Source organism: Vigna angularis, chromosome 9, assembly GCF_016808095.1.
Source record: "Vigna angularis cultivar LongXiaoDou No.4 chromosome 9, ASM1680809v1, whole genome shotgun sequence".
Taxonomy (NCBI): Eukaryota; Viridiplantae; Streptophyta; class Magnoliopsida; order Fabales; family Fabaceae; genus Vigna; species Vigna angularis.
Window position 1 is genome coordinate 31,401,180 of NC_068978.1, and position 22,520 is coordinate 31,423,699.

Sequence of the window (22,520 nt, forward strand, 5' to 3'; positions counted from 1 at the left end):
TGCTTGTCCGGACGGTTAGGTCTAGAATGCATGGTTGTATGTCTTAGGATTGATTGATATAAATTGTTTATGTGTTAACTGGTGTATTTATATTGCATGAAAGATCTTTTGGTACTTTAGCTTACCCTTTCTTCTCTGTGTTTGTTTGTCTGTTTTGTTTCTTTTTGTTTGTAATGATCATTTTTTTGGTTGGAACAGAGGATGATGTCTCTAGTGAGCATGTACTAAGGAAAGATGGAGCTAAAGTATAGAGTATGAAATTTTGTTGCATTTTTCTCGATTTTTGTAAATACCTATTACACTTTTGGTTTAGTATTATATCTCTTAGTAGTCATGATATTGTATATATATTTTGCTATTATAAATTATAATAACATGTTTTGTATTATTAAAGATGTGACGAATCCAATGGTAATGGAATATTATAAAAATTGAGACGTTAGAGTATACATATTAATTCATCCTTTAAATATATGTAAGAATTTTTTTAGGCTTGATCAAACAATTTAGATAAATGTAAATATTAAACAAATCTATGCTGAAATGGAAAAGAAAATTAGTGAATATTCATAGAAGATGAATTTAAGATCTAATAATTATGCATCTATATTCAAATTAAAAAGAAACTGAAATGGCATTAGGAGAAAGAATTGGTGATATTTAGCATCAATCTTATTAAAAAAATGAAACTGGTAGAAATTTGCTTAATTTAATTATGTGAAGGAGAATGAGGAGATAGAAGGGGTTCTTCCATATTGGTTTTACAAACTGAAGAAGATTCCTTGTTTATGGATATTTTGACTTCCTCTATGGGATTACGCATTGATTCTGAATCTGTCTTAACATTCACCACCGCAACTTCTTCAGCTTTACCCCATAGCACAATGTATAACCCAATTATCACTGCTATTGACCCAATCAAGCTTACATACACACAAAAATTCATCAATTAGTTACAATATAATATACATTTTAACATATAAACTAAGAAGTTATAACTATTCGTAACAAAACTTGAGAACTAAGGCTTTGTTCACTTGAATGGATTTGGAAGAGAGTGATTGAGGGGATTTGAAGGTAAATTTTTTTGTTGTTTATTTGAGTGGATTTGGAGATAAGTGAGAGTGGATTTGGAAGTAAATTTTTTTAATTTGTCACATCAATTAAATCCTACACTAATTTTTAGAAACCTTACTTCCAAATTCACTCTCACTTACCTCCAAATCCACTCAAATAAACAACAAATAAAATTACCTTCAAATCCTCTCAAATCCTCTCAATCACTCTTCCTCAGATCTATTCAAGTGAACAAAGCCTAAAACAAATTCATTTTAAAAAATGTGTGAATTAATCCATGTTTTAGGAAGTAAAAACACCACTAACCTATTCTTGTTTTATTTTAATTTAGGTTTAATTAATTTCTTTTTGTTTTATTATTTATTTGTTCAAGCAAGTTCCTCTATTTAAAAATACAATTCTTTTACACTTTAATTAAGTCCCTTGTTTTCTAAAAATAAAATAATACGTGACCCTTTCATTTATTGAATTTTTTACTTAATTTTAATGTTCATGTTAGGTTATAAATTATACTATGTATAAATTAATTACACACTTTGGAAATTTCAATTTTATATCAACGTACTCTTCTTATCTTACCAATTAGTTTTATAAAATTAAATTAGACTTAAAATTCACAATTTAATATACATAAAATTATTAGAATTTATCATAAAAAAAATTATTGTTTGTTAAATTTATTTTTTTATCAAGAGTTAAATATGTTTTTAATCCTTCAAGTATCATGCGATTTTGAGTTTCGTTCATCTCTCAAATTTTGTTTCGCTTTCATCCTCTTGCTTAGGAAACTCTAATTTTTAGTTTTCGAAAAACAACGATATTAAATTTTCTTTAAGGTGGCTAACGATGTATCACATTGTACACTTAAAAACTCTCACTCTCTCCACAACCTCCACCATCTCCGCTTCTTTTTATCTTCTGTCACCAACGACGTCAAGAAGATCGGTCCTTTCCCCCTCCCTCCGTCACCAAACCTCTCTCCTCCTCCCTCCGGAATTTCGTAAGCTAAAAGGAACACTTCTCTCTTCATAAAAGGGGATAATCGTGTTTTTCATTCACCGGTTTAGTTTTACGACGTGTTATGGGACTCAAGGTTTTGTAATCGTCGCAACCCGTTCCTCATTTTACTTCTTCCTCGTAACCTCTATCCTTTGTCATCTCTTCCCCTTCCTCCAAGCCCCGAACCCTAGTTTGCAGTTTCGTGTACTGCTCCAACCTCTTCCCTTCGTCCACGCACCTTCTTCCAAAGATACAGTGGTTTGATCACCACGTGCTTTTCACGCGTAGGGGGAAGTTGCATTATTAGATGCGCTTATGGGGTGACTCAATTCCTGCAGTTGCACTAATATTCCCCTCTTTTACCAACAATCCGATAAAGGATGGCTTTCCAATAAAGTACTGTCATGTTTTATTTCCTTCTTAACTTTTGGTTTTAAAACATGTTTTCTAAACCAATTTAACGTTACCTAGAAATAAAATTGTTGTTAAAATTCTATTTTGAAAATTGTTTCCAAAAAAAATAGAAATGCCCAAGAGACGTTGTTCCTCTACCTCCTGTCTAAGGGACCTCATTCAATCGCACTTTAAAAACTAAAAACAAATTTTAAAAATAGAAACCAAAGACACTCTTACATCCTTAAGTTGCTTGATAGGCCTGAAAATTCCACGACCATATTCGGGAATGAAAGCAATTGATGTACTTTTGTTCACAGTAGTTGAAGCTTTGAACCCTCGATTAATTAATCCAGTTTGTGAAACTCCTTGCTTTTGAAACTCCTTGCACCTCATCTTATGCTCCAATTTCCAGTGCGCCTGTTGGGGTAAACAAATTTTAATCCATTCTACGAAGATCTACAAGGGATCCTCCAACGCGTGCAGCACGAAATGCACGCCTCCTTCATGGGGTTATTTTAGCAAGTTTTCTCTCACACTCCGCCTCTCATGGTGTATGTAATGATTTTACTTGCGAGTTTTACTGTTTACTCAACGGGGCAAAACGTTGTCATCGTCATCGTGGCTCCACCACCGGTAATCACCAAGGTTCATGACCAAAGGGATCACACTCATATCATTGATTCCTCTACCGTCAAGACCTTTGTTTCCAACGAGAAGAGCACAACCTCAGTCGACAGAGACAATGGAGGAGGTGGGAGGAAGTGAGTTCGAGAGGTGAGGGTTTGGATAGTGATGCCATGAAAGGGTTTGTTTTGCCTATGATGGCGAGGATCGAATCCGATGACTATGCAGAGTATTTGAGAACATAGTTGGTATCAAACGTGGCATACAATTACCATGAAAGCTGGCATTATACGTGGCATACAATTACCATGAAAGCTGGCATTATACGTGGCATATCGTTAGTGATAACGGTTGATTTTACCGTTATCTGTGATGAATTTTTATACTAAATCAACTCTTTTCGAGCTTATAACTTGCTTAATCCTCTCTTTTATCTTAGTTTTATGAATAATTGTGTTTTGGGCTACTTTGATGTAATTTCATCTATAATCCCTTTATTTTGTAGTTAATAATGTGCTTGGAAGAATCTCCAATAATGTATAGAGTTGAACCAACCACAAGAAGCAAGTAGATCTGCAGAAAAAGAGAAAGAGATGCAGTGCAGAAAAGTCAGGCTGAGGGCCCTGGGTCAGGGGCCCCGAGCGCCACCTGCACAAACTGCACATAAGCTGATTTATGGTGTGCTCTCGCTGAGGGCCCCTTAGCAGGGGTGTTGAGCGCCATGATGCTATCAGAATTTCTCGCCTTGGCGCCTTCTCCAAGGGCGTTGAGCGCCATGCACCTTGCAATTTCACCTGGACACCCCTTCTAGGGCCGCTGAGCGCCGACGGTGCTGATGTGGCAAATATGTGTTCTATTTAAACCTAAATTGCAAAGGGTTTTGGGTCTTTGGTTCTTTGGAGGCGCGATTTCACTTAGAGGAGAGCTTGGAGGGCGGCTAGGGTTTATGGGAACACTCCCTTCTTCCTCTTTGGGTTCTTCTTCTTCTTCCATGGTCATGTTGTAAGCTTTAAGGCTCTCCATGACAATGGAGAGCCAAACCCATCTTGTTGGGAAAGATGTAACCTCTGAATTTCATGTATTTGAACATGTTTTAAATATCTTATGTTTCTTTCATTGGATGTTAGTGATTTTCTCTTATTCGTAATGCTTGTTATGTTTTGGTCATTCATAGCTTGATGATTGAATTTGGGAAATACTTAGGAACCATGATATGGAGGATTTCACCTAAAGGAAATATTATAGAGATATGACGTTTGGTTGTCTTAAGCTTCTTTCCTTAATGTGGAATTGGTTATTAGGGATTCAAGGGATTGAGGTCTAATAATCAAGGCTAAGCTTTTTATGCCAAGGGATTGGGTTCTAAGTAATTTAGTAAGTGACATTAGCATTCCAATGAAGAAGATGAGTTCTAATATGCATGAAAGTTAAATAGGTGAAAACTAACCTTAACATTGTCATCTCATACTAATTCTAGTTGTTTCCGCTCTTAAGCGTCTCCGGATGCCAAAGACCACTTTTATTTTCTTTGTCAATTTATTTTATTGCACTTATTCTTATATTCGTTAATCTAAATGAGTTGTTAATCATGCAATTAACTAGTGTTACACGAGTCTCTTGAGAAACGATACTTGGTCTTACCATTTTATATTACTTGAATGATTCGGTACACTTGTCGAACCTTTAACAGTTAGTCACCTCAAGGAAAATTTAGCGCCTTTGTTTCTCAAAGACTAAAAATTATAGTTTCTTAGGATAAAAGTGAAACAAACAAACTTTGGAAGAGGGAAAAAACCCAAAAACGCATGATACTTGAGGGACTAAAAACATATTTAACTCTTTTATCAATTATCAGACTATTTTTAAACCATTGTTGCACTACCTATGTATGTCCACTTAAACTATGTATATATTTCAATACAAAGAGAATATAATAAAAATCTCACATCAAATACAACATATAAATACGTATAAAATCTTACCTTCCAAAGTATACTTCCTCATGTAGTAATAAAGGAGCCAATATGGTGACAATCACTACCGTAAGAGGATTGAACATTGCACTGAAAAGAGGACCTGTGAGTGAGATGCACCATGCTTGGATAAAGAATGTTATTGCAGATCCCATAACTCCCTGCATGCATTAATTAATCATGTTATTTATCATAACTTTTCTTTCTAATATAAAATTAATCATCAACACTTACTGCATATATAGCAGAACCAAATTCAAGTAGAGAATTAATCTTCCATGCAAGTGGATCTTGTTCCAACACTAATGCCACTAACGTTGATTGCACTATTGCCATAAAACACATCCATGCTGAAAAGGACAAGGGATCTGGGTGGCTTTTAGAGGCAGGAACCTGAACATCAGATCATACGTTCTATCAAAAAAATACAATATATCACTCAACTCTTCTCTAATTCATAGACATTCACTAAAAATATATGAAGGTTTAAGATAATGGAAGAGTTTATATATACTATGCATTTCTTTTATATATTATTTTCATATAGGCTTAATACCTATTTTGGTCATTGGTTTGTTAAGTGTGTTCAATTTAACCTTACTTTTTCTCAAAAGTTCACAAACATCTCATTTTTTGTAAAAACGGTTCACGTTAATCTTTTTATCTTACGGTGTTAAAAACGCTAATGACGGAGTTGTCCCCCGACGAAAATTGAATGACTTACACTTATTCATTACGTGACATGCTGAGTTGAAATAAATTGGCTTGTGTGGAAATGTTACAATTGAAATAATTGGTTAAAAGCAAAGGGTTAGAGTTCGTACAAGTTCGTCCTTAAAGAAAATTGTTCTTCTGAAAGCATAATAGTATGTATTAGTTTCCTTTATTCATACATCATTTAGATAGGTTTAATCATGTATTTACATTTAGTTTCTTTTATTTTTAAGGTTAAACCCCTTCGGAAGTCCCTATTTATGTGGATTTTTTCTAGTTAGATCCACATCTTATAGGTTTCGCCAATTTAGTCCTTAAAAATGAAAAATTGACTCAATTGGGTCCTTGCCGTTAAATTGGCTTAACAGGATTAAATTTTTTATGACATGGCACGTTGACATGGTAAGTTTTTCATACGTGGCACATTCAAGCAGGTTACGTGGAATGTATAATTAAAAAATAAAAAAATAAAGTTTCTGATAATTGAAACCCAAATTAGGGTTCATCATCTTCAACCTCCCTTCATCATCTTACACTTTAGCGATTGATGCTCAGGGTTCATCACCAAATTAGGGTTTATTAAAATCAAATTGGGTTCGAGATTAAAGACGCAACAAATCACGAATTCATAGAGTTCGAGATTGGAGTGCAGTCCAATGTCTCCCAGGGCCTCTCCTTTAAGATTGGGGGTTTTTTCATGTTTATGTTTGTGCGAGAGAGATGAACTCGCAATGAGTTTTTGTTTCTGTGTTTTGTGATTTCTCTGGGTTTGTAGGCTGATGAATTTATGAAGAAGGAGACTTGCAGAGATGAAGGATGCGCTAGTTCTCGCAATTGCTCGAGGAAGAAGAAACGAAGGCGTTGGAGCTCTCACGGTGTGGTCTCGCGACGGTGCAAGGAGTTCGTGATTCTGGGTTTTACGCAACTAGGGTTTAACGCGATTTAGGGTTCTGCGTTGATGGAGATGAAGTAGTGTCGCAGCGCCGCTCGCGATTAGGAAACAGTGGTGGAAAGAGATGGAGGCGCTATGGCGGTCCGAGGATGGCATGAATCACGACCATGAATCTGGGTTCTCTCTATTTGTTGAAGGTGGTGGCAGATGATGGGTTTCTGTGCAACGACAACATTAAGGCGCGACGAGATGGTGGATGCGTGAAGAAGGTGGCGTTGATGGTGGCGGTGCAGCGAAGGCGCTACTAGCATTCTCACAATGGCTTCATGGTTGCGGCGCAGCAAGGTGGTGACAGCGAGACTGAAGGCTTCGCAGCGGCTTTACAACGGCGACGCTAGGGTTTGCTCGCGGTGGCTAGGGTTCACTCTTGAGGGAAATTAGGGTTTCTGCTGTTGGAGAAGATGACACTGACGTGGCAAGAATGATGTGGCAAAAACTAGTCACGTCAACGTCCCAGCTCATCAAAAACTTAACCTCGTTAAGCTAATTTAACAACAGGGGCCCAATTGAGTCAATTTTTCAATATAAAGGACCAAATTAGCAAAACCTATAAGATGAGGATCTAACTGGGAAAATTCCACATAAATAATAGGGTTCATTACTAATAATTCAACTATTTTTAATAATGCATTCCCCTCCCCTAGTTTTTAGTAAATAGTAATTAGGTTTAATTCTACCATTCTAAAGTTAATAAGTACCAAGTCCTTGGATTAATTTCCTCGGTTGTCCCTATACTACATTACATTAGTTTACATTATTAGTTTAGTATAAAAAAATACGTTCTAAAAAAAATACAATCACCATTCAACACTTCTCTAATTAATAGACATTCATTAAAAATATGAAGGTTTAAGATAATCTAACAGTTTATAAATGCTATGCATTTTTTTATATATTATTTTTATATATGAATTAAATTTTAAATCTAAATCAATTGAGATTTAAATCATTTATATATGATAAATTTTTGTTGACGAGAAATCCCTACCATACAAAGACATATACATCTTGACTGTAATTAGAACCAATTCAAGACTCAAGCAAATAAAACCTTTGTGCAGCGAGGGGCTTTTACCGCGGTTATTTTTCACTATACGTCGCGGTTTACGAACCGCGGCATATTCAGCCGCGGTAGTAAGTCAGAGACTTTAGGCCGCGGTTATGACCGCGGTATATAGGTTGCGGAATATGCCGCGGTTGTCCAAGAAACCGCTGCCTAAATCCTTTTTTTAAAAAAAAAAAATTTGTCCACTATATGCCGCGGTTGTAACCACAACCGCGGCATATTCCCCTGCAGTTTTTTAAAATTGCAGGTCTGTTTTTGTGATATCCACTACCACAAAAACAAACCTGCATATAAAGACAATTCATATTAATTAGTGTATATGAATTCAACATTTGGGAAAAAATCAAAATTTGTTAAAGTTACCAAAACTATAGTAATTTCATACATTACCAAAACTATAGCAATTGTTATTATGCAAAAACTAATGAAGAAATCATGTTAAGAATGCAAAAGGGCATAAATACCTGGAACAGGGGCGGCGAAAAAGCTTGGTACAACAAAGGGGAATGGCAGCGGAGAGGAATGACAGGCGTTTCAAACGATTTTGATCGGCTAAAACTGTTTCTTATCGTCAAAAATGGGAAATGACCGAACAATTTTGAGTTTAAACAGTGAAGAAACGAGGGAACTGAGATGGGTGGTCGGCGGGAGAAGAAAACTCGAAGTCCAGCGAGCGTCTGCGCGAACAAGACGATACTGTTCCAAAGTTTTATTTTTTAACTCTGACTGGGGAATCTACTGCGGTTCACTACTTAACCGCGGTATAAGATGACATTTTTGAAATTATTTTTAAACTATATGCCGCGGTTCGGCGGGCAACCGCGGTATATTCCTCCAAAGTTTTATTTTTTAACTCTGACTGGGGAATCTACCGCGGTTCACTACTTAACCGCGGTATAAGATGGCATTTTTGAAATTATTTTTAAACTATATGTCGCGGTTCGGCGGGCAACCGCGGTATATTCCTCTAAATATTTCAAATTCATTTTAAATTTATTTCAGGTAGGAGAATAGGTTGCGGTTACTCTGAGAACCGCGGCATATACCCCTGTAACTTCTGAAATTCTCTGACTCAGTCAGCCCCTGCAATAAATTGGCAGAGGTATATGCCGCGGTTTTCCAGAGAACCGCAGCATATACGCTGTTATTTAATTTTTTTTTCAGACGTGGCGTCAAAGGGGATGGTTGACTGGTGTATATGCCGCGGTTCCTCTCTGAACCGCGGCAAATTCCTTCGATTTATTTACAAAACTGCCACCGCGCACCATTATGCTGCGGTTTCTAGTGAACCGTGGCATAATGTGTGCTGTAAAAACCCAATTTTTTACTAGTGAATTGTTTGTCTCTAAGAAAAAAAACCTCAAAAGTTTTAATTATTTTAGGCTTCCAACAATGAAAAAAAGTTTAGTACTACTAATGTTTTAAGCCTGCCTTATTCTTAAGTTTGTTTTAATTTTCTTAAATCCAAAATATTGCATATAATTATATATTAATATGTGATTTAATAGTGACATGATAACACGAGATATAGAACTATAATATATAACAAATCTTGTTAAAATATGTTTTAGATACTTCTAATATCATTTTAAGAATTAAATTTAAATCTAATCTAACATTACAAAATAGTTTTATAAAATGGAATTTGCACTAGTTATAAATTTATTTTATCTATAATCTACGTGGATCTTGAACATTATGTTATCAATTATAAAACTTGAACTCTAAAAAAGTAAAAACGTACCATCAAAATGAGCCAGATTGACCAAGAAAAGCAGGATACAATGAGAAACAGACAACCCAGGAACCAAGAATCAGCTTGTGATGAAGCCATGGTGATGGATTTTGATGGCAGGTTTTCTACATTTAGAAGCTTTGGACCCTTTAACAAAGCTATGGACACTGCTCCACTCACACATATCACTGTTCCTACTATCTTCGCTATAGATCTCCAGCTTCGAATGTTCACTTTCTCCATTCTGGTTTCCATTAAAAGTCAAAGAACAGAAAATAACACATTGCATGATTTCAAATTGACTTCTACACATTCATTTAATTACCCTGCACAAGCTGCAATCACAAATGTTACTGCTGGAACAAGATTCACAAATGCACTTGCCACCGAAGAATTTGTCAGGTATAAAGCTTCGCCAAACAAATTTTGAGTCAAGACAATGCTGCAACATATACCATTAGGATCAGTACATTGTATATATGTATATAAAATGTATGTGTTTATTGTATGTAGTTAAGAAAGGAAACAAACCCTATGAAGGAGACGAGGAATATCCATGAGAAACTCTTCAAGTTTAAGCAATAGAAGCGAGAATTTCTGCTGTGAAAGGAAAAAAGAAAACATGAGATGAAATTGACATAGTACAAAAACATCATATAATGTCACGTGTTCAACGTCCAATCACATAACTGTCAATGTAACAATAATCAGTGTCATTGTTGTAAATAAATTCAATAATTAGATATCGTTTACAAGTAACAATAGAAGTCATTAACAAAATGATGTCCAACCATAAACATGTTCAACATTAAACAATGACCTAAGTAAACATATATAGTCTGCTTAGGAAACAACAAACGTCCAATCAAAAATAAATAATACTAAATGATTATTTGTTTCTCCACAATTTCACTTTAAATAGAGTTTTGAATCCTTTAAAAACCATACATCATTCACCAAACTTTTGCTTCCCTACAGAGCTTTCTTGATCAAATTCATTTTGACAACTTTTTGTCTTTGGGTTTCCTATTAACTCCTTCAACTTCAAAAAAGCAAGGCATTTCTTTGTCTTTGATTTAGCGTCATTATGAAATGTTTTTTTAAAAATAGAAACCTAGAGCAAAAAGTTAAAAGATATGGATTTCAAAAATTTTCTCCATTTTACATAACCTTTGGTTCTTTATTGCACATGTTATGTTAATTATAATGTATTTCTTTTTGTTTTGTTTTCATTTATGTGCCTGGATTTTGTAAAGCTAGATTTCTTTTAAAATCATCTAAGGTATTTCACGTCGAATTAAGTGATACTCTAACGTCATATTGTATATGAAACACTTCTTGGTAACAACAAAATTATTAAGGCTCCCAACTGCTCTCACCCTAGACCAGTTTAATGTCGAATCCCCATGAAATTCGACCTCAAACTCTTCAGTGGTAACAATTACTCCTGATCATATTTGACATCGAAACTCCTTAATATTCAAAGTTATATTGTATATTAGATATAATTCAATTTTTAAGTTTTCTAAAGTTATTTTTCATTGAAAGGAATCAGTTTGCTCTAAAATCTGATCGTGAAAAATAATTGTAGGAAAACTTAAAAAATGAATCATCTAAATAGGTTAATCATTTAGCCTATGGTGATATATAGGAAAACATAAAAATGGATATAATATGTTGAACAGGGAAACAATATTGAAGGAAACTAAGTTATGATTATGCTATTTGAAAACGAGTCAGAGATGTCGAACTCCTCACCAATTCAACGTCAATCCACCAGTTCATGGTAACTATAGTAATTATGGTGAAAAAGAGAGAGAGGGAGATGAAGATGAATACCGTGAGAAATAAGCTATTGGAGCAATTACAATGGTTGCAAAAACATGGCGATAAACCATAAACACCCTTGGACTCATTCCTGCTGAGAAAACAAGTCTTGTGCTGAGACTAACTCCTGCATAAATGAACTGATTCAACACCATACCCATTACTGGCAGATACGACCTTAACCATCCCATTTTTTAGCTATTAAGAACCTAATTAGTGATAATGGAGATTAAAAAAAAGTTCCAGGTTCTATAATTTCAATGCATGTGGGGTTTATATATACTCAACTTCTATATCTCAGACTTCTTTAACATCATGTGAACCTATATATATATATAATATTTCACATTTTTTCCTTACATGTTCATGTTCTGACTAATAAATATGTGTTGAAAGGTCTCATTCTTCAAAGATTGGTTTTAAGTTGGAATTTAATTAATGTATGTATATAATAAATATTAATTAAACATTTTACACATTCTGATTAATAAAGTATTTGTTGAAAAGTCTCATTTTCCATGTGTTGTTTTGTTAATCAATTTTATTTGATGGAGGTTGATTTTAAGTTGAAATCTAATTAATATATATTGCAAATATTAACTAAATGTTTTATTTTGTTTCATTACATGTTCGTGTTAATTTTGACTAATTAAATATTTGTCGGAAAGTCTCCTGAATATTTCACTTTATTTTATTACACATGTTCATCTTGATTCTGATTAATAAAGTATCTGTTGAAAAGTGTCACGAAAGCACTCTATTTAATGGAGGTTGGTTTTATAAGTTGAAATCTAATATACTATTACTATTAATAAAATTTCTCATCAATATTTACATTTATCATCTTAGACTATTTATTTTCTCACCCACTTTCTAAATTCTCTTGCTATCACCTTTAGTGTATGATGCAATTACAATAACAAGTAAATCGAAATTATACATGCTTTTCTATAATAAGAAATCAAAGGATTTACAAGGATAGCATACAAGGATATTTTAATTAACATCTTTGGTATTTTTCTTATTATATTTATGGAAGAATAAAAGTTTATCCAAATTTGGTATAAATGGCTTGACATTGTGAATGCATCAACCTTCCTATATTATGCCAGCTTTACACGAAAACCTTGTCAACGGACCAAATTCATATATGTATAAGCACACGTGTTTTTCTTTCCATTGTAAATATTTTTTTTTCTATTTCTATTTTTGAATTATACTCCAATAAAAGAACACACGTAAATCATGGAAAACTTTAATAAATGTTAAAAATGAAATTCCATAAACCATATCTTGAGGTCAAAGATTTGAATGTCTGAAGAATAAATATAAAAAACCTTCAACCTTATGAGATGAGTTAAGGTTTAACTCAAGAAAAATGGCTTCTTCTAAAAAATGAATTGATCTCACGTCTATACTTTTTTCAAACTGTCTATGAAATATAATTTTTTCCAATAATTCTTCCTTTTGTCAAAAGACTAAAGTCATCTTAAATCGATTAAAGATATGATTAAACCATAATATATAAAATATAAACTTCATTTTACAATCTGATTATAACTAAACTATAATATAATATATAAAATACAAATCTTATTTTACAAACTAATTTTAACTAAACTATAATATATAAAATGCAAATCTTATTTTCCAAACTGATTATAACTAAACTATAATATATAAAATGCAAATCTCATTTTTAAAACTGCTACGAGATTGTTGAGGTAACAAAATTCCATTGACTAATTATTTCCAACAATTATTCCTTTTGTCAAAAGATTAAAGCTGTTTCTTAATGCAGAGTTGGAACAAACTTCATATTATTGTAGTTAACCAGTGCTAAACTACCATAGTCAAAAGGTATAAGCTTGAACATAGCCTTGGCAAAAGTATCAGCTGTGTGTTGCAACCGAAATTGCGAAATTGGGTGTTGATGTTATGTATATGGAGATGTTCAAGGGAAACAAACTATAGAAATGCTTCACGACTTTTTGTGGGCAGCTCTAGATCAGGTTCAGACTCACTCAAAGGTAAGAAGTACTGATCCACCATGTCTTGAGACACCTTTTCTAAGGTTGGAGGATCCCACTGCATAGGAATTTCAAATGCAGATTTATACCATAAACAGGAAAATTAAACCATTTACATCATTTTCTGGTTAATCACATGAATTTCATATCAGAAAAGAAAATTTGTAATATGACAGTCATTGTAAACAGATGGCATATTGTCAATCTGGAAAAACTATAATTTCAATAAGAAGTAAAACATCATTCGGATACAAGAAAGTGTTGTCTCAAGTTGGCTCCTCAATGTAAGAAAATAAAATTAAAACATTGAGATGCAATATATCAATCACTTCAGTCCAAAATTGAAAAGTAAGAAAATGATACTTTTGTCTGTCCTAAAATGATTGTAATTATAGCCTTTTCAGAAAAACTAGATAAAAATTGATGTTCTGATTTTCAATCAAGTGTAAATTATTTATTCCAAATTTGATTCCAGATAAATTACATCAATGTTTGTATTAAAAGTAATGCACATTTATTGAGAGTAAAGTTTTAATAAGTGATATATTTAATATTATTCTTAATTTGCGTGGAAAAATCTTTGAACTGCAATAAATTAAAAGGGTAAATGATATTAAAGTTCAAAGACTAGAGTGACAGTAAGATGAAAAATGTTTGACATCTCACAGACTTCTTTGAATTTCATTAGTTTTAGGGACTAACATGATAGTGCTTTATGTTTTCAAAGACCAAAATGGTGTTTTATCCTTTCAATAAGATTATACAAACAGTAAGTACCTTTGGTGCAAAGTCCTTGTCCACCACGCGTGCCCTTACTCCCTGAAATGAATTCAAATTAACTCTTGTATTTAAGCAGAATAAGTTTGTTTTCTATGTGCAGAGATTAAAAATAGTCATACTTCACAGAAATCTCCAGATATTTGCCCATGTATTGCTTGTAAAGTCATACGGTACTCACGCAGCAAACATTGATCAAGAGTCTGAAATGTACCTTCTCTTATCTGCATCAATTAGGTGTGTTAGAATAATTTATATTATCTTCTAAGCAACTTTGTAAAGGTTGTTCTTCATTGTAACTATATGTCATTTTGAGTCCTAGGGGTGAGCTTCAATTTGTTTCTTTGACTCTCTCTTTGTACTTTTGCTAAGATTCACATCTCTCTGCCTCTCTCAGTATGTGTGTATGTGTGTGTGTGTGAATCTGAAGAGAGATCTAAATGACATCTCTCAAATAGCTTTTCTCATTCTTTCTCAAGTTGGTGCCATAGTGGGTCAATCCTACCTTTTCTTGTATATTCTTTCTCAAGTAGATGATGAAGTACACTATAAATGTGATTTCTTATAAGAGCAAAGAAATTAGGAATTGTTTAGACTTTAGACATGTAAAAGGAACTCACAGATCTCAAGGCAACCTTCAAGCTCAATGGAGAGGCTTCTTTGAGTCTATTTAGGGTAGAAATGCACCAAGCATCTTTTGTTTCACTTGCTGCATTTTCCTAAGAGAAATTTAAGAATAGTGTTAAAAAGAATAGTGTTTTTCACCAAGCATCTTAACGAGGATTGTTTTTCTATAAGAGATAAATTTAGAATAAATTACAATGTAACCATGTAAAGAACAATGGATTTTCATAATAAAGAATAGTATTAAAAAGAAGACTCTGAAATATAAAGAAAGATGTGAATCTCACCATAGCATCAACAATCTCTTCAACTGAGTCATGGCAAAAGCATTTATCTAGAATTTCAATCCTAAGAAAATGAAAAGTATAAATAAGGGTTATAATACATTATAAGACAAAATATGAGAGACAAGGAAAATAAATTGAGCATCCCAAAAACATATTTTCATCAGACTATTCTCTTATCTTCTTGTTGGCCTTCAGCTAATGGATGATTTAACTTTTAGAGGGAATGAAGGGTAATTCCAAGACAGTGTACTTTTCAGTTTCTTTTTTCTTTTTATACAGAAGCCATTGTCATTCTTTCTCTGTTTTTTTAATTATTTCTTCTTTATCCAAAAAAATTAAACCCTAGGAAGAATGTAAGGTAGGTCAAACCTTTGTAGTACGCTACTGCTGTCTGGATGTACAAGGTCCCCATAATGTTCTAAAGTGGCTTCAATGACAGATGGGTCATCGGTAACTAATTTCCCCAACTGTTCTTCAATTAAAGGAAGCCTCTACAGAATAGGACAAGCCAAGCAAAAAATTTGACTTTTAGAATCTGAAAATTCTTAAAATTAAAGTAAATCAAGCAAGAATTGTTTAGCAGAACCAAACTGCATTTAATGAATAGTGTGTAGCAAGCCCGCAAGTAACCATCTCTACTCCATTGAGCTTTTCCCCTGTCAGAGCCAAGTACTCTCCTGCATAGAATAACAATCTTTGAAACAAAGAGAGCCAAGATAGAGGAAGTTCATCAAACATAATTTCACTTGATGACTAAATCTGAATATTCTGAACCCATGAATTTCCCTCAACCATTTTTGAGGAAAATAGGAGGGTTAGCCTCTTTAACAACCTCATCAATCAATTATTTGCGATGTTTATATACTAGATGTATGAATAAGGCTACAGAAAAACATTGGTGTATAACTTTTGAAATCAATGGGAGTAAAAATAACAATTAGACCTCAGAGAACTAATGTTCATATTACATTTTATGTATCGTTCAAGATTCCATTTCCAATATCAAAAAGAAGAAACTACACTTTGAAGGATGGACAAAATCATTGCATAACTACAAGTTTAGTCATAAAATTCGGGTGTCAGATGACTAATCCGGCATCACATGGGTTGGCTCACTACAATTTGAACTAAACGTGAACCAGCTCAACCGAGCTCACTTTCTGGTAAACCAGAAATTTTGTAATCCAACTTGACCCATTACATGTTAGTGGCTTAGTAAGTTGACTCACATAAGGACGATTTGTTCTTCCAATTTATTTAATATATTTATTAGAGCATAATCAAAGTGGAATGACTCAATTCATTTTTTATAGCAATACAATCAAAATATTCACCTATTTCACCAAACATTATTATAAAGATAGTAGTTGAAAATTAAAGTGCCAACCTACATAACTTAGCAAACAAATAAATTAAACATCCAAAGTGCAAAAATCTCTAATATATACTTCTCAATTCACTATTCTACCAAATTGTAACAAGACTAACATAAAAGACGAACACACGTACACAACTCATGGAAAAGACAAAACTTCTTTATTGCTAGGTTAGGTATAACAATAATAGCCAAGGAAGCAATCCTTCCTCCACACGATGTAATGTTCCTGTCACACTCTCAACAACCAAAACGTACACCCCCCCCCCCCCCCCCCCCCCCCCCCCCCCAAAAAAAACACTTTTTTTCCCTTATATACTAGGTACAAAAGCAACTAACAACAAACAAACACCCACCGGCCTGACCAACAACCTTTCTCTACCATCTAACCGTTTATGTCTTGTTTTTTTGTCCCTTTTTTCCTACTAACATAGACCATTAGGATCCTATCAAATTCTTATTCTGCCAAATTGTCACAAGACTAACATAAACAAATCTTTATGAAAGAGAAGCTTAAATTTGACCAAGAGAACCACATAGTTCCAAAATAACCAAATTTTAATAAACAGGCCTTGTCTAATTTTCAGAACTTTCTACTGTCCCTTCCCCTTCCCCAAGTTCATAATACCTGTGTACGAGTACAACGTTATATTACCATCAGAATTATATACAATTGGAATTATTTAGAATCTCCAATTCCAAGTAGAGGGATTTTGTTTAACTTAGAGTAGGTGAGGCATATACGCATGACCATACCTAAATGACCAGGTAAATGTGAAAGGTAAAAAGATGCTGCAGCATCAGGGTGGAATCCAATATGAACTTCAGGGGTAGCAAAAATCTGCAAAATGGGGACAAGTTATAATAAAACTAAGCATATGCATCCAAGGTTTTATATGCATCCAAGGTTTTATATGCACAAACGGGCCAAATGAAGGCAAACTTTTAGAAAATTAAAATTATCACATTTGTGATGTATACACTGGGCACAAACTACATAGCAAAAATATCCCATGTCTCCAAATACTCACCTAAACCATTCAATAAGAGTATCATTATTTATAGACCCAATAAGTATCTAACTGACTAGGACAGGTGACCCAAATTAAAAAACAAAAAGTTCTCAAACTAAAATAGAAAAGGAAATCCCAATTCACAAGTCCTACCATCCAAATAACAAATCCATCAATCGTAAATACAAGAATAATATATATAATCTCACACCATCAAAATTGTCAAAAATGAGATCAATGCAGAGATAGATTTCATACAGTTTTGTCTGTTGCAACACGGAATGTCCCAGGGATTGAAACCCCAGCCCCACCACCCATGGTAATGCCATTAAGAAGTGCCACCTGCATGAAGTTCATTATTGCATAACTTCTGTCTATATGGTAACTGAGTAGAAAACATAAAAATTCTTTTTTATCCAGCATGCTTGCTGCCATGTGATGAAAGGATATGGCTTCTCTGTAATACTGTATTTTAAAAAATGCACATCTGAGGGAAATGTTGTATCCAATAATTCTGTTGATAAATTATAAAATAGAATCGTTGACAATTAATCTTTCATCATAGAATATTAAGCTACATAGTAGAAGCCAATATATTAAATAAACACGTAATGTAACTTAATCACTTGTATCACATCATTTAACCACTTTTGCAGAAAACATGTATAATTACAACATATGATAGTATTATTCCATGTAGTTATATGTCACTAAAATAAAATACTAAAGTTATTAAAATTCACATAAAAGTTGAAGTATAATCAAGGTATCAAGCTGTTAATTTATACTTCTTCCACAACATACCTAAATTTAATTAGAAGCCAAATTTTGAATAAAATTATGATAATGCAATAACACAATGAGAAAAAATAGATGGTCCGATATTCTTAAAATTATAGAAATTTGTCTTCTCAGAACTAACTACCATAATACGGCTTCTACTTTATTTTACTAAAACATTTGGTGTTATTTTACCATGTAAGCATGTGTTTTTTGTCACTGTCCTCCAATTGGGCAGCACAGCATCACTAGTTGCAGTTCAATGAATTTTTATAGGTATGGGATCATATATTTCATGGATATAAGATCGTATTCAACTGTTTAAAAACATTAGTATTTCAATGTTTAGAAATCAGCACTTACACAACAATTGTATCATGAGTATGACTTACTGTTCATACAAAACAGCACACATGAGCAAATTACACATATGTCAAACAAAGACAGCATGAATAACATATCAGCCTCCAAATACGGTACTCACATGTGGCTTCAAATATGTACCTATCAGGTACATAAAACTATAGGCTGTTCTGAAAAATTCTTTACATGCTTCCATGTTTCCTGCATAAATTGTAAGAAAAAAAAATCAAAATAGCTGTATAAAAAGCAAAAGAAATTAAATAGCTAAAATGCATTAGAAAAAAAATGTTTAAATACCCAGAACCAATTGCATGGAAACACTGAAACCTAAGTATCGATGTGTAATAATTACAGCTGGGACTAGTATGGATAATGATAATAGCAAAGGGATAGAAGAGTCAATGGCTAATACAGCTCAACAAGGACACCTGTGATGAGGGAATCAGAAAAAAGCACGAGAATCAAGATAACCAACTCTAGGCTGCAACATTGTGATTGGTCTAGATAGTATATACGGTTAGTTTTGGAGAGAGATGGGAAGATGATTGATTCAGAATTCTCTATATGGATTTTCTCTTCTTACCACCGCTTGTTTTACCTTTTCTTTAACCCCATGCTACACTGTGCATGAATTTGAGTTTCAATAATACTACTACAGAGAAGTTAATTTCTGTTTGGGTGCTGATAGGACCATGAGGGTTTATGTGAGAAGGAAGGAAACAAAAAACAAGACATAGTTGTAGGAGGGCCAGGGGGGTGGTTAGACGGTTAGCTATTGTTATGTTTCGTGTAAGGGGCTAGCTATAAAAGGGGGAAGATGTTTTGGGCAGGACATGTTGATTTGTATCTTTGTTTTGACAGGAGTATTACATCCTGTGTGAAGGGAGAATTGCTCCCTTGGATGCTTTCGGACATCATTGCTTGGGTCCAGAATAATAACACAGTTTGTTTCGGTGAAAGTTTGTGTGTAGTGTGTGTTCTATTCCCTGACCTGAGTGGGTTCTGGGTTTCTTGCTACCAAGAAACCTCTCAGGTGCATTGTTTAATCGTTACACGATGCAGCCTACACTTTCTCTTCCACTTTCTTAAGCAGCCAAAAGATCAAATAGCAAAACTCTTTGGAGTAGGATGTTTTTTAGAAAATGTAAAATTAAAAACATTAAACAGATAATTCAAGTCGTATCATCTCCAAGTTAGTATTGAATATTGATACTTCACAAGGCCATCATATCTGGAAACCCTCAAAATGGTCAGTGTTGTGAAAATTTCTAGTTTTAGGAATTAAGCATGAACTCGAAGAACATAGAGAAAAGCCAAAATCTTATGGAAGAAAAGTCCCGAATTTACAGAAGTCTTTATTACAAGAGATGAATTGAATATGGATCAATTAGTTAACTTGCTACCTATAGCTAACTAACTAACCAAAAATAATCTTATTTCATACCACTCAGCAAATAAACAAACCTTTCAGAACCTCAAAACTAGTACAACTGAATAAGGTTCTAAGGAGAAATTTTCTGTCCAGATCTAGATAAAAAGAAATCTTGATATTTACCTTTGTTTATCAAATGGTAAAGCGCAACAATATCTCCACCAGCTGCGAAAGCTCGGCCACTGCCCTTAAGAAAATTGAAAATATTATGTAAGTATAACATCATTAGACATGCATGAGGGCAAGATCATTGCTAGCATTGAAAGTGCAATGTGGATAAAAGGGCAAAATATAATAGAAAAAGAATTTAATTGGAATACAGTAAGGTCTTTTACACTGTTATCCAATCAAAGGCTGTCATATAATTGATTAATAATTTTGGTAATAATAAACTTAAAATTTATATCTAAGGTAATTAGCATTTTTTTTTTATTTCGCATATGCATCCCCATACAGATACCATCCTCTTCAAGACATTGATAAGCATTATTACAGAATGTGGACACCTCTCCTAAAAAGAGGATTTAAATCAAACTCAACACTACAAAATCAAGTTGTAAGATGAGATTTGCACCTATTTATAAACTACAACTTAGTCATATCTTTAGTGATGAGATCCCCAATACACTCCCTCAATCATCTCAAACATGAAACTAAATATTTATTGATTGTCCAACCTTATAAGGATAGGCTTTTATACCACCTTAAAAAGCGTATTAAACCTAATTTAATCCTACAAAATTGACAAGTAAGATTTCCGGCTAGTTATATATATTACAATTTGACCATGTTTTTAGTGAATGAGACCTCTACCAACCTCTTTCAAACTGGGACTGAATTTGTCACCTTGTAGCTGGTTAACCATGTAAAAAACACCAGACAGATAGTACATCAAAATTAAAATTAAATTCGTAGAAAAAATAGAGATTACCTTCATCATCACAAATCCAATATCAGGGTTATCTTCCCAGCTCCTATAAAATTTATGCAGCGTGGCCAGCTGAGAAAACCACAATCATAACCCAAAAGCATGTTACCACTTAGGTAGTGTGAAATCACAACAAAATCATACACAATAGTTCTTGGAAGTTTAAAAGCAAAAGGGTCACAAGCAAACGTCGAAATCATCAAATTGGGAGCCAAATGTATGGGCTTTGTGACCCTGTTTTGTTCTTCACAAAAAGGAAAATGAAACTAACAATTAACCTGAAGCAAGGAGAAGAAAAGGAAAGATACCATGTTGGTGTTGAGGGCATTGAGAGCAGAGGGTCTATTGAGAATGGCCATTCTGGAGCATCCATTTCCTTCGACCAAAACCTGCGACATTGTGATTTGTGAAAAACAGAGATTCAATAACATAGTACAGTAAAACGAGGAAAAGAAGAGAAGGAAATAACATGACCTGACTGTGATTGGGGTTGTCGAGAATGACGTGTTGAGAAGAAGAGAAGTTTCGGTATGTATTGAGGCTAAGCTTTGCCTTTGTGAAGAACCACCACCCTACCCTTTTCCTCTGCATCATCTTCTTCCTCTTCTTCTTTTCTGCACTTCACTCTAATAAGCTCAGTTCATAATAACAATGTTTTTGTGGAATGAATTTGCTATGTTTAAAAAAAATATTCATTTTTTTTTCATAAGAATATACATTTAAAATATTTTTTAAATATAATACAAATTTAGAAAAATTCTACTTACCTTGTCTGAGAACTTTTTAAATAATATTTATGCCCCTTAATTTTAAATATATGCTCATCTAAAATAAAACTTACACCTTTATTTTATTTATATTTACACCTATTTAAAGTTATATGAAGATATAATAAGTTAATAAGTTCATTCATATATTTTATACTTATTTAAATCATATCAAATACTAGAGTCATGATACAGTTATTTATTTAATTTACATGGTTCTTATTTGTCCCATTATTTTAATGATATTTTTTAATTTTGTTACAAATGTAAACATGTTAAAGACTAATACTTTAATAACTTTTTATTTATATTTTCAATTCTATATCATTCGGGATTTTGTTATAAGACTCATACATTAAAGGTTAATATGACCATGTTATTATTTAATTTTTATATCAAACAATATTTCTCAAAAACATATAAAATTTTTATAAGAGAATCGTTAATTATGTAACAATATATTTCTTGAATACGGTTAATGTATAATAGTTAAATCAATTGATTTTTATAGAAATGTTTGAATTTTATGCTTTAAAATTTTAATTTTTGTAATTTTACCTTGTGTAAATTGTAGTAATGTGTCATTTTAATATTAAACAATGAACATATTTATTATTAATATTAAAAAAATGAGTATTTATTCTAAAATTAAAATTATATACTTGTCCTTTATCATGTAATTACAATTTTGTCTTCTATTTGTAGTTTTGTGATTAATAGAAAGGATAAGCAAATGTTTCTTTTCATCTGTATTTTCTTGATATTTTTAGAGTTCAATGCA

At 33.1% G+C, this 22,520-nt stretch overlaps 2 protein-coding genes across 2 annotated transcripts; both read right to left on the reverse strand.

Moving 5' to 3' along the window:
• Positions 1-709: 709 nt before the first annotated feature.
• On the reverse strand, positions 710-11,554 carry LOC108346816 (WAT1-related protein At4g30420-like). The gene is made up of 7 exons (XM_017585863.2): positions 11,376-11,554; positions 10,068-10,136; positions 9,862-9,978; positions 9,546-9,780; positions 5,304-5,462; positions 5,079-5,230; positions 710-923 (listed from the first exon to the last, which is right to left on the reverse strand). Exons 1-7 carry the CDS (start codon positions 11,552-11,554, stop codon positions 710-712), a joined length of 1,125 nt encoding a protein of 374 aa, XP_017441352.2.
• A 1,612-nt stretch (positions 11,555-13,166) lies between these two features.
• On the reverse strand, positions 13,167-21,606 carry LOC108318725 (3-hydroxyisobutyryl-CoA hydrolase-like protein 1, mitochondrial). The gene is made up of 14 exons (XM_052868993.1): positions 21,447-21,606; positions 21,281-21,361; positions 20,976-21,044; positions 20,168-20,231; positions 18,734-18,813; positions 17,728-17,811; positions 17,213-17,297; positions 15,673-15,758; positions 15,451-15,572; positions 15,082-15,142; positions 14,791-14,889; positions 14,293-14,394; positions 14,171-14,212; positions 13,167-13,451 (listed from the first exon to the last, which is right to left on the reverse strand). Exons 1-14 carry the CDS (start codon positions 21,564-21,566, stop codon positions 13,332-13,334), a joined length of 1,215 nt encoding a protein of 404 aa, XP_052724953.1. The 5' UTR covers positions 21,567-21,606; the 3' UTR covers positions 13,167-13,331.
• Positions 21,607-22,520: the final 914 nt, after the last annotated feature.

Bases quoted from the DNA above. Each gene is read 5' to 3' on its own strand.
- LOC108346816 (XM_017585863.2), bottom strand. From the start codon at position 11,554: ATGGGATGGTTAAGGTCGTATCTGCCAGTAATGGGTATGGTGTTGAAT. The intron at 9,979-10,067 runs GTTTGTTTCCTT...TATATGTTGCAG, and splicing joins TTCCTCGTCTCCTTCATAGG to CATTGTCTTGACTCAAAATT. The intron at 9,781-9,861 runs GTAATTAAATGA...AATGGAAACCAG, and splicing joins GTGATTGCAGCTTGTGCAGG to AATGGAGAAAGTGAACATTC.
- LOC108318725 (XM_052868993.1), bottom strand. From the start codon at position 21,566: ATGATGCAGAGGAAAAGGGTAGGGTGGTGGTTCTTCACAAAGGCAAAG. The intron at 17,812-18,733 runs GTGAGTACCGTA...AACTTCATGCAG, and splicing joins GTACATATTTGAAGCCACAT to GTGGCACTTCTTAATGGCAT. The intron at 14,890-15,081 runs GTGAGATTCACA...AATTTCTCTTAG, and splicing joins AAGAGATTGTTGATGCTATG to GAAAATGCAGCAAGTGAAAC.